The 10225-nt window shown below is 42.3% G+C and overlaps 2 protein-coding genes across 2 annotated transcripts in view; one reads left to right on the top strand and one right to left on the bottom strand.

The window, feature by feature from the left end:
- Positions 1 to 397, bottom strand: part of SARC_03591 (polypeptide deformylase) — a gene marked incomplete at its 5' end in the record, with an annotated part of 1332 nt that extends 935 nt beyond the window's left edge. Inside the window, one exon of the mRNA XM_014302596.1 lies at positions 169 to 397. Within this exon, the coding sequence (XP_014158071.1) occupies positions 169 to 397 (229 nt within the window). The remainder of the gene's footprint in view (positions 1 to 168) is intronic.
- Positions 398 to 9834: 9437 nt separating this feature from the next.
- The window catches only part of SARC_03590 (hypothetical protein), a gene marked incomplete at both ends in the record, with an annotated part of 7146 nt that continues 6755 nt past the window's right edge, over positions 9835 to 10225 (top strand). The window contains one exon of the mRNA XM_014302595.1: positions 9835 to 10169. Within this exon, the coding sequence (XP_014158070.1) occupies positions 9835 to 10169 (335 nt within the window). The remainder of the gene's footprint in view (positions 10170 to 10225) is intronic.

The raw sequence follows: 10225 nt of genomic DNA, 5'->3' as shown, positions 1-10225 counted from the left end.
TAGATATAGATATATATATATATCTATACTTTGTGAGAACCATATGCAGTATTGAATTAAATCAAACATACTGATGTTCATATAATACAATTCCACACAGTCAAACATTTAATGCGTACGCACAATTTACATATCCCGAGTAACCATAATCCTCACTCCCACTCGTACCTGCATTCACTTCTACGATGAACACGGACAAGTTGGAGTTCACTTGTGGTGCTGCCAACCCAATACCCTTTGCATGTCGCATGCTTTTGGTCATATTATCCAGGAGAGTCCTGAACTGTGGTGTGTGTATCTCCTGCGCTGTAACCTTAGTGGTCGGTTTGCGTAATATTGCTCTGCCGCATTGTACAATGGGAGGGATGCGGAAGAGTGTCGACTTTAAACGGTTCATTCTCATATTATAGACTATATGTATAGTGATAGTAGCTTAAATCTAATTAGTGCCTGTGCATAGACTACTGGTAGAGTACGACTACATATTTATGTATGTCCGCTGTAAACGTGTAAATATTTACTTTGTGACATCACTATGAATATGTATGCGTATTTTTACTATTTACGTATATATCTCCTTACATATTTACCGCTGTCTACCCAATCTGGTGCCTAGGCCTGTGGCTGAGACTGTGAATCTGAGCCCTGATGAGTGATGAGTGATGAGCCCTGAGTCCGTGAGGCGTGAGCTTTGGCTTTTTTTAGAAGTCTGTATTCGGCCTTAAAAACTGGCGAATATTTGGTGAAAAAGGTCTGTACCCGAAAGAATTGGACGATGGCTGACCAGATTTTCGATTCCAACACTAAAACTCAAAATACAACCTAAAAACACAAACAACCCAAAATATTTCATTTATTTAATTTTAGGTCGGTGGCTAATAATTGTTCATATATATTTACATATAGTACATTTGAAAATATATATTACTGAATTGAATTTTTTAGTTGGTTTTGTTTTTTTGCAGAAAAAACAAACAAAACAAAACAAAAAATATTGTAATCTTAGATCACCTCAAAACACAATGTAACGGTGAACCTAGTTTTATTTCCTCAGTAGTTGAATAAACGTCTACCTTAGCCGAATGAACTTCTTGAATGAACTAAACCGCGTATTTATACTATCTCCGAAGGATTTCTTTGTAAATCCTGCCGCCAATTAAATCGTGTATCTACTCAATTTCGAGCCTACAAGTCCAATCAACATATATCGTCATCTGCCAACCTCCAGCTCATATTACCCCGCACTTCGGTTCGCAAAGCATTAATCATACACCAACCCCTTCTTCATTCGAGCCTGCGCGGCCGTTCGCCAACAAACCGCACAATACAACTTAGAACTTTTCAAACTTATTAGTTTTCACACTTATAAGTTATCGCCCACACTTAGAAGTTCTTATCAACGCCAAGGAACATTACCGAACAGTTCGGTACTCACAACACCAACATTGTTTTAAATCGGAGGTAAACATGGTTGACATTACAAGAAAAATAAACAAGACATTAGTGTCGAGTTCATTCATTCAACCATTTACTCAACTGCTTCTTCTGCAAATTCGGATCCCTCGCAACCTGAAATCACATGTTCTTATTGAAGTGATGCCTACCACGCCCTTACTCTCACCTCGCTTCGCCTCATCGACTATCGTATCAACATATATACCAAAAGCTGAATTCATGGCATATAACCAAGTCCTCCCCAACTTTGGTGATCGCATTACTGCCACCATTTCATCAAGTTCTGTAACACTAGCTGCCCCTTCACCAGTATAATTGTAGAGCCGGATTAAACAAGCTCCCCTCCTATGCATTCTAATACTGGCCTCATGCTTCGGATCCTCTAACCTCAACTTAAGCTGATTATTGACTTAACCTTCCCATTAATTCTGATCTTGTACATCCGTTGTAGGTGTTCCCTTATAACAATCGTGCCTCTCACTAAATATTTTTTTGCCAACTTACTATCCTCCGACCTACCAGTATACCAAACCAACTGCCCCGGCTGACAATCTGGTACCTTTTTTCTATTCTTGTCGGCCGCCTTTGCCTGCGCCTCCATCGCTACTTCATCTCTAATGGCCACCGATCTATCCCGCATAGCAGCTTCACTCAGAAGCTCAGAACCTATCACCTTTAATAACTTTGCCTGAATTAATCTATCAACCTGCCCTGTATAATGCTGGCCCGTAACATGATAGTATAGGCTGATACCCGTGGCCGAATTCACTGTCGCATTTGTAATAAGCCGGGCCTTCACATTAGACTCTATGTTATAAACGTACTCTTAAGCAGTATGTAAATTATAGTACGAGGAACTTAAGTTTCCTAAATGTACTCTTAATAGTACGTGGAACTTAAGTTTCCTAACTGTACTCTTAATAGCACGACGAACTTAAGTTTCCTAAAATGGGTTTTAATGGTTTTATTAATTAATACCTTTTTCATTTTACATATCAGATATTTGGACGAGACTATTAAAAGGCCTCAGTAAAATACCAAACATAAAGAGTTGGTCAAGTTCTATTAATAGAACTATATTTACTTTCCAACTTTATTTATATCTGAATACTTCGGTAGCGAGATGGCTCAACCGAATATAGGTTTCTAGGGACTATTAACGTTACCTAGTTGATCCTCCGATCAGCCAACCAGATGTGCCAGTCTGATGAAGGCTAAGTCGGCAATTCTTAATAGTGGCAAGTTATTGGTTAAGACAATAACTAAGGACATCAAGAGTATTTTTCTTTTCTTATTTATTTTTCTAAAGATAGGATTTTATGAGTCTCTCGGATTAGCCCAATGAAACATACCAAAGGTTCTAATAGAGCGACAACGAAACACTAAATAAAATCCCTTCGGCGGAAACATTACTGAGAAGATTATATATAGGCAATGTCTCAGCCTCACAATCCCTCAGAGTATTGCTGTTTTCACGAGGCATACCTAACTTTACTAAATGTCTTATTTCGTATATTTACATAGATATTTTCACGATACTTAAAATTTACCTACGCGTTTATTTATTCTAAGGTGTTAATACTAAACCCTAAAACCTCTCTCTGCCCAAAATCTTTTCATATCTGTTGAAGCGAACGGACCACTCTCATCCATCACTACCTTCTAAGGTGTACCCAAGGGCAACACTTGTTTTTGAATAAAATCTTATACCCCTTTAGTATTCTTATTTTCCAACGTGTATGGCCGACACCACACCATCCTAGAAAAATGATCTATGGCCACTACTATACCTTCGAAACCGTGAATTGTCCTTGGCAAGGTCAAATGATTCATGCCTATACACACTGCAATCCCTTTCGGCCTCTCAGGCTGCATTAACAACCCTGTAGTCCCACAAAGCCCCTCAACTTGTTGACACGCAACACAACTCTTCAAAACCTTCATTTTTTAAAAATAAAATAAAAATATTTGCGACCAACCTGATTTTTTTTAAACATAAACTTTGTCTACCAGTATTTCCCTGCTTTCTTATCCGAGCCTCGTAGGCCTTTTTAGAAAAAAACACAAACCCATAGCCTTCTAAATTTAAACACAAACCCCGCAAAATAATCAGAAGGCTATGGAATATTGGAATTGCAGCGTAGAATCGTAATTAAATGCTAAAATATTTGTGTATTTTGTTAAAAAAAAAAAGCAAATACAAATATATATCTGCGAACGCAACACTTCCTCTCCATACTTAACCTTCCGGAACTCCTATATCTTATCTACCCCAGCATGCACTAAAGTCTGATGCACCAGCGTAATAGCGTACTCTTGCAAACGCTGAACAAGTTCTGACCATACACTTAGACCAATACACTTAAGCTGTTCGCTAGCCATTACATCCGGATCCCACATCTTAGTAATACCTCTCTCCATCACTGCAGTAACCTGCTGATGCAATAAACCCACACGAACATTAAAGTCGGCACTGACCTTGTCATCAAGACTCTCCTCTAACACTCACAGCTTCTCTTTAACCACCGCCAGCCGGACCCTCCTGTCTTCCACACTCAATCCACACCTTCATCAATCTCTGGCAGACCCAATTTTGCATATGCAGAAAACTTAACACCCTCTACCGACACAGGCACCATAATAAGATCAAACCACCACGGCATACGACAAAGTCCATCCGCAACTTTGTTCTTTGGCCCTTCCAGGTACCGTAGATCCATATCAAACGATCGTATATACATATTTTTCCTGTACCGTCACTTACCCACTAGATCCGACGTGAACTCTACCTGCTGAACCACACCAATTAAAGGCCGATGATCCATCTCTACTATAAGCAACTCGTACGATCTCCTAATCAAACCCACAAACTTCAAAAACCTATATGCTAGCGTTATCAATTCTCTATCTGTCGGAGACAAATTAGCATGGAAATCTATCTTGGAATTCACAAAGCCCACAGGAAGCCATTCTCCATCATAAACAAGCACCTTTACCCGAATCCAACGCATCTGTCTGCAACCTAAGTTGCTTCTCTTATCTAGGTTCTACCAAGACTGTCTTCGCCTGCAAAATCTTCCGAGCCGACTGAAAAGCCTTCTCCTGCTCAGGACCCCACTGAAACCGTACCTTCTTCTTAGTCAAATTACTAATCGGAGCCAACACATTTGAGAAATTCGGAACGTATCTCGCCCACCATCCAAAACACTGATACCACGACCTGACTTCGGCCTTGGTTTTGGGCCTGGGCATTTCTGATAACGCCTGAAGCTTTACTTCACTTATCATCGAACCCTTATCTGTAACCTCTCAACCCATTACGACTATAGGATCTTCTTGATACGCGAAATTACATTTTGACAGCCGTAACTGTATCCCTTTCGCCTCAAAGCGCCTGATCATCTTCACAACACCATCCCAATGCTCAGCTGGATTATCTGAACCTAACGCGGTATTATAAATGTACGTCGTAATTCTTTTAATTCCCTCCAATATTTCATCCATTAGTTGTTGGAACACAAATGCTGCTTCCTTCAAACCAAAAGGCATCCCAATAAATTGGAATCTCTCTCCCTAGGACGTCAAAAATGCAGTAACCCCTCCACTACCAGGCTCTATCATTAGCTGCCCAAAACTATATCCAGCATCCACATTGGTTCTCCACTTGCGCCCCTTAACTGTTGCCAGTATTCATCTTCTGTTGGTATCGATTATGTACCCGAATTTAGCTGATATTTCGTACGCATATAATTTATACACATCCTCCAATCCTTGGGTTCTTCATAACTGGGATTACTATCCGGCACTTTAGGCACAAGTTTTGGCACTGTAAGCCAATCCGTATCTTGCACCCTCTCTATTAACCCAGCTTTAAGCAATAGTTGCACCTTCTTCTTCATCACTTCTATAAGTTGCACATCTTTCTCCGCAAATGCTTGTCTCAAAGGCGCCCCTCCTTCTAAACACATTTTGGTTTCTTGTCATTGTATGCCACCAACTCTGCCAATTCTTCCATAGACTTCCCTAGTTCTTCAGCCAACAGTTCCAAGCCACTTGTATCGAACATTAGATATTCGTCCTCACCCCCGGATCAATCACTTTCATAACTTGAATCATAACCCCCATCATCTTGCAAATTAGCAAATGGTGCTACCTGTTCTGCTCGCTGATATAATAACGGCGCCGCCACATGCTGAATATAATCTAACACCGGCTCAGACACCTCTTTGTTCAGTCAGGACTTAAAGTCTGATGGCTTCTCACTTACCACCTCAATCGGAAACAGTGTATAATTATTCACCCCTTGCCTAGTGAGTACTGCCCCAGTTAATCCATACCCATTCAATTTACGTCTACCTAGCAACATACCCACATTGTGTGGAATCCAAGCCATATCCCCCATATCCAACTTAACCCTACTTTCTCCTACTAAAGTAGGCAAAACAACCTCAACATCTCGCACCTTGTATTCCACACAAACCCCGTAACCCACTCTCCACACAAATCATACTGAGCAACCAGCCCCAGACACTCTGCCAAACCCTTAGAAATCATCGACATATCGGCGCCTTGATCAACAAACTTATCGACATAACACTGTTCACTTTCCACATAACTATACATCAACGATTGGCCTGGTCCTTCATAACTAGCCGCCGCCTCATGTCACAATTCAGGTGTCCCATCTGCACTCATACGCACCTCCCCAGACGCTGCTGCCGATACATTACCCCCGGATCGTGTTGTAGGACAGAATCTTGCAGGATGACCTCTCTTGCTACACGTATGACACACCACGTCTTTCAACACAGGTCACTCTTGCATATAGTGACCATCCTGCTTGCAAAACAAGCACGCCCCGCTCAGACCTGTCATCCTTGAAACCCTGGACTCCTGTCTAGCTGTAGCTGCTTGCAACTGTCCTGCTCTTGCGGCTATCACTACATCCTTAGAGCTCACATCATTTGCCAATTTAAGAAGCATATCCACATAGTCATCATCCCTCAGCATAGGAACCATCCAGTGTGCCCCATGCTGATTCGCTTTCTTAGCATTCCTACGAATCACTACTTTTGCTGTTATCACTGCTGTCACCGTCCTTTGCGACTTCATCCTCAGTCTCACTTTCGCTTTGTTCATCCTCAGAAGGCACCTCAGTAGATGGATCCCGTTCTGGGAGCACTTTCTTTGCTCCAGCTTTTGCCGCAACATGCCGAGCACCACAGGGATAATATTATTTATTTCAAAAATGGCAAGTATGTATGATACAATGTATGAACATATGGTATGGCTCTCATAGTCACTGTAGTGGTTCAGGAAAGATTGATGGGAAGAAGTGGTCAGTAAAATCCCGTTTGAAGCTTGGGCCAAGTGAGTCGACAATGGAAGATATGTGCTGAGTCAATTCGGGCCGGTATTGACAAATCACTGTTATTATCGAATGTTCCATATATTCGCTTGCTGACCTACTAAGTAGAGTACCCACCTCTGTGGTACGGATCGGGTCTGCGCCGTGTAGTGCCGCGGAATGGGTTAGTGCAGAGTACGAAATACCGAGAAGGACGAGGTTATCCGTCATATTCCGGTCGAGAAGCGAGGATGGGGGTAAGCCAATGCCTCATCAAACCACGGATGAATTCGGTATGTGTTGGCTGGCCTGGATCGGAAGTATCATAGTCGGAACCAACAAGCGCGATGATTTAGTTTGAACCGATATTTGGAAGTAGTACTTCAACAGCGTAATTAGTCAAGGTATGGGAAACATCTGTTGATGTGTCAGGGACGGGTGAGGGTACGGTGGTTCTTCGAATGCTGGGGAAAAGATCCAAGGTGTTCGTGGAGGGTCCAGATACCGTGGAAGTCGTGGCACTCCTGTAATTGCTGAAAGAGGTCAGAGCCAATGGGCGGCAGTTTTGGGCCTACCAGGATGCGTCGAATCAGTTGTTGGATGCAGGTAAAGTGGCTGGCAGTGAACTTGTGGCTACCGGGGCAGCCAGGGTAGAGACAGCCATCGGTGCGGTAGTCGAGCAATGTAAACATGTACGTATTCGATACAATCATAGCACAGAGCCGGATTGGTGTAGACTCGAAGTAGCGATTGAAGCTGTCGTGTCTGGCTGTGTCTCGGTTTGAGGTTGGCGGTTTACCCATAACCAGTTGGTAGTAGTATTGGCGCCGGGCCATTGCCGCGATCTCCTCGTTGGACCAACGTTTTGTTGAGTTCTTCCTGATGTCGTCACAGCGTTGTCGGAGGGCTACATGGTCGGGTGTACGCCCGCCCGTGGTTTTGTGTACAGTTTTCAGGTGAGCATAGATACTGCACGGGAAGCGCAGTGATGGTTTATCGTGGGCCCAGGCGGGTTGTGTCAGAGGGTTAGGTGGATTCGTGCTTGCCATTGAGTCGAGTTGTATTCCCAGGCAACCTCCGAGGTAGTCCGCGAATGGTCGCGCGGGGAGCAGGCCGCAAAAGTGAAGTAAGTTTGTTTGATGTTTGGGAAACCGAGGGTATTTAGTGCCCATGATGATGGCTGCTGCTCAGATGTGTGCTGAGTTATAGCGCTCGAATAAGTGGTCCAACGCATCCTTCCATATAGGCGGAGCCCAGGCAATAATGTTCAACCCATATGTAGCCGTAGATAGGATGAATGTTTTGAACATCACCAGTCGGTTGCGGGGGTGTCGCCAGCTAAGGCCATAGAAGCTAATAGCGCGGAAAGAGGCGATACCCAGTGACAATGAAATCTCGCGAAGATGCGCAATCACCTTTTCAGGCTTAAATCCCCAACCTCATATTGCCTTCGCAAAATTTTCCTGGGTTCCACTCACTTCAAATGGGTCCTTAAACGCTGGATACAATGCTGCAGCCACGATGTACAGATTCTTCGTCTCAATAGCAGTCTTGCTAATATAGCCCTCTAGTTCCGACTTCGTCTCCGGTTTAACCCCCTTCAAAAGAGCCATCGCTGGGCGGGACCCTCCTTTCTTCGCCTCGAGCTCATAAGCCTTGGTACCCCTGACGTAATCCCATCGATCTATAAGTGTCGTCATCGGCTCCCCTCTCACATATCTCCAGAGTGGTTGCCCAGTCCCAGCTGCAATATCCTTCTCGTAAACCATTTCCCACTAACGTTTATTTGTAATCTTAGATCGACTCAAAACACAATGTAACGGTGAACCTAGTTTTATTTCCGCAATAGTGAATAAACGTCTACCTTAGCAGAATGAACTTCTTGAATGAACTAAACCGCGTATTTATACTATCTCCGAAGGATTTCTTTGTAAATCCTGCCGCCAATTAAATCGTGTATCTACTCAATTTCGAGCCTACAAGTCCAATCAACATATATCGTCATCTGCCAACCTCCAGCTCATATTACCCCGCACTTCGGTTCGCAAAGCACCAATCATACACCAACCCCCTCTTCATTCGAGCCTGCGCGGCCGTTCGCCAACAAGCCGCACAATACAACTTAGAACTTTTCAAACTTATTAGTTTTCACACTTATAAGTTATCGCCCACACTTAGAAGTTCTTATCAACGCCAAGGAACATTGCCGAACAGTTCGGTACTTACAACACCAACATTGTTTTAAATCGGAGGTAAACATGGTTGACATTACAAGAAAAATAAATAAAAATCAAACAATAAACAAAAAGGAGTAAAGGACACAAAGTCTCTACATACAGTGGTACATATTCAATATAACGTTTATGCGAGTCAGAAGACTTGAAAAAGAATCGACTTATTTTTCACATTAATTGGACATTATAGAGAAAACGTTCGATAACTTTGTACTTATTGGCTTCCAATATACATTCAAAGCGATAACTATAGAGCTAATATAATATAGACGTGGAGACTAAAAACGTATATTTAACAAACGTATTTAGATTTGTCATCCAATCAGCTTTTGATAAAGTCTGATATCAGATCTGAAAGAGGCAAAATGAGTAAATAACAAATACTACGATTGTTATTTGTGGAATGTCAAATGTGAGAGGAATTTTAAAATTATGAGTGGGTGGTTTGTAGAAGCTGTTCTATGAACTATTCTATAACCTGTGTGAGTGAGCGAGTGAGTGCATGAGTGTGACTGTACACTGAACACTATTATCAGCCAGTGCGCACAAGACACATACGCATATAGTCCGCTATGTGGAGATGTGAAGAAGGTCTCGGCTTTTGCATCCCAAACTAATGATAATTATAGCGCAAGACATATATGCATAGCTTCACCCTGTAAGTCATAGGCGCTCACTTTGGAATACAATAAGCTATATGAGTGCTCTTTCATATACCTATACATGAAGTGTTTTAAACGAACATTTAGGATTGTATAAATACATTTATATGCGTGCTTATTATCAAACACGCTCAATATGAGTGGCCATAAACAAAACAAAGATGCAGACCCTACCTTCGGAGGTCTAAGTGCAGGCTACAGTAGTGATGTTGAACTTGGGCATAATATATCGCTTCCCTCTCAAAAAATAGACATGCTCAAAGAAAACGTGTTAACCAAACGAACTTTAGATGACAATGAGCATGCTGAAAGAAAAGGCTCTATAACATTATCTATAGAAAGTGTGTCGCCAACTGAGAGCAGACGATCAGTTGTGGATCGAATAAGCAATTTCAGTCCATTGACGAAGGTGAAGGATAAGGATTTGTTGGCCCCACAGAGCCCCCAATTACTTGGCTCCAGGAAAATGAGGTATGTTGATTGTACATATTGTTGCTGACTGTAGACGTGTCATACTCTTACAGCTT

Source organism: Sphaeroforma arctica, assembly GCF_001186125.1.
Source record: "Sphaeroforma arctica JP610 unplaced genomic scaffold supercont1.186, whole genome shotgun sequence".
Classification (NCBI taxonomy): Eukaryota; class Ichthyosporea; order Ichthyophonida; genus Sphaeroforma; species Sphaeroforma arctica.
This window is presented reverse-complemented; position numbering and strand designations above follow the sequence as displayed.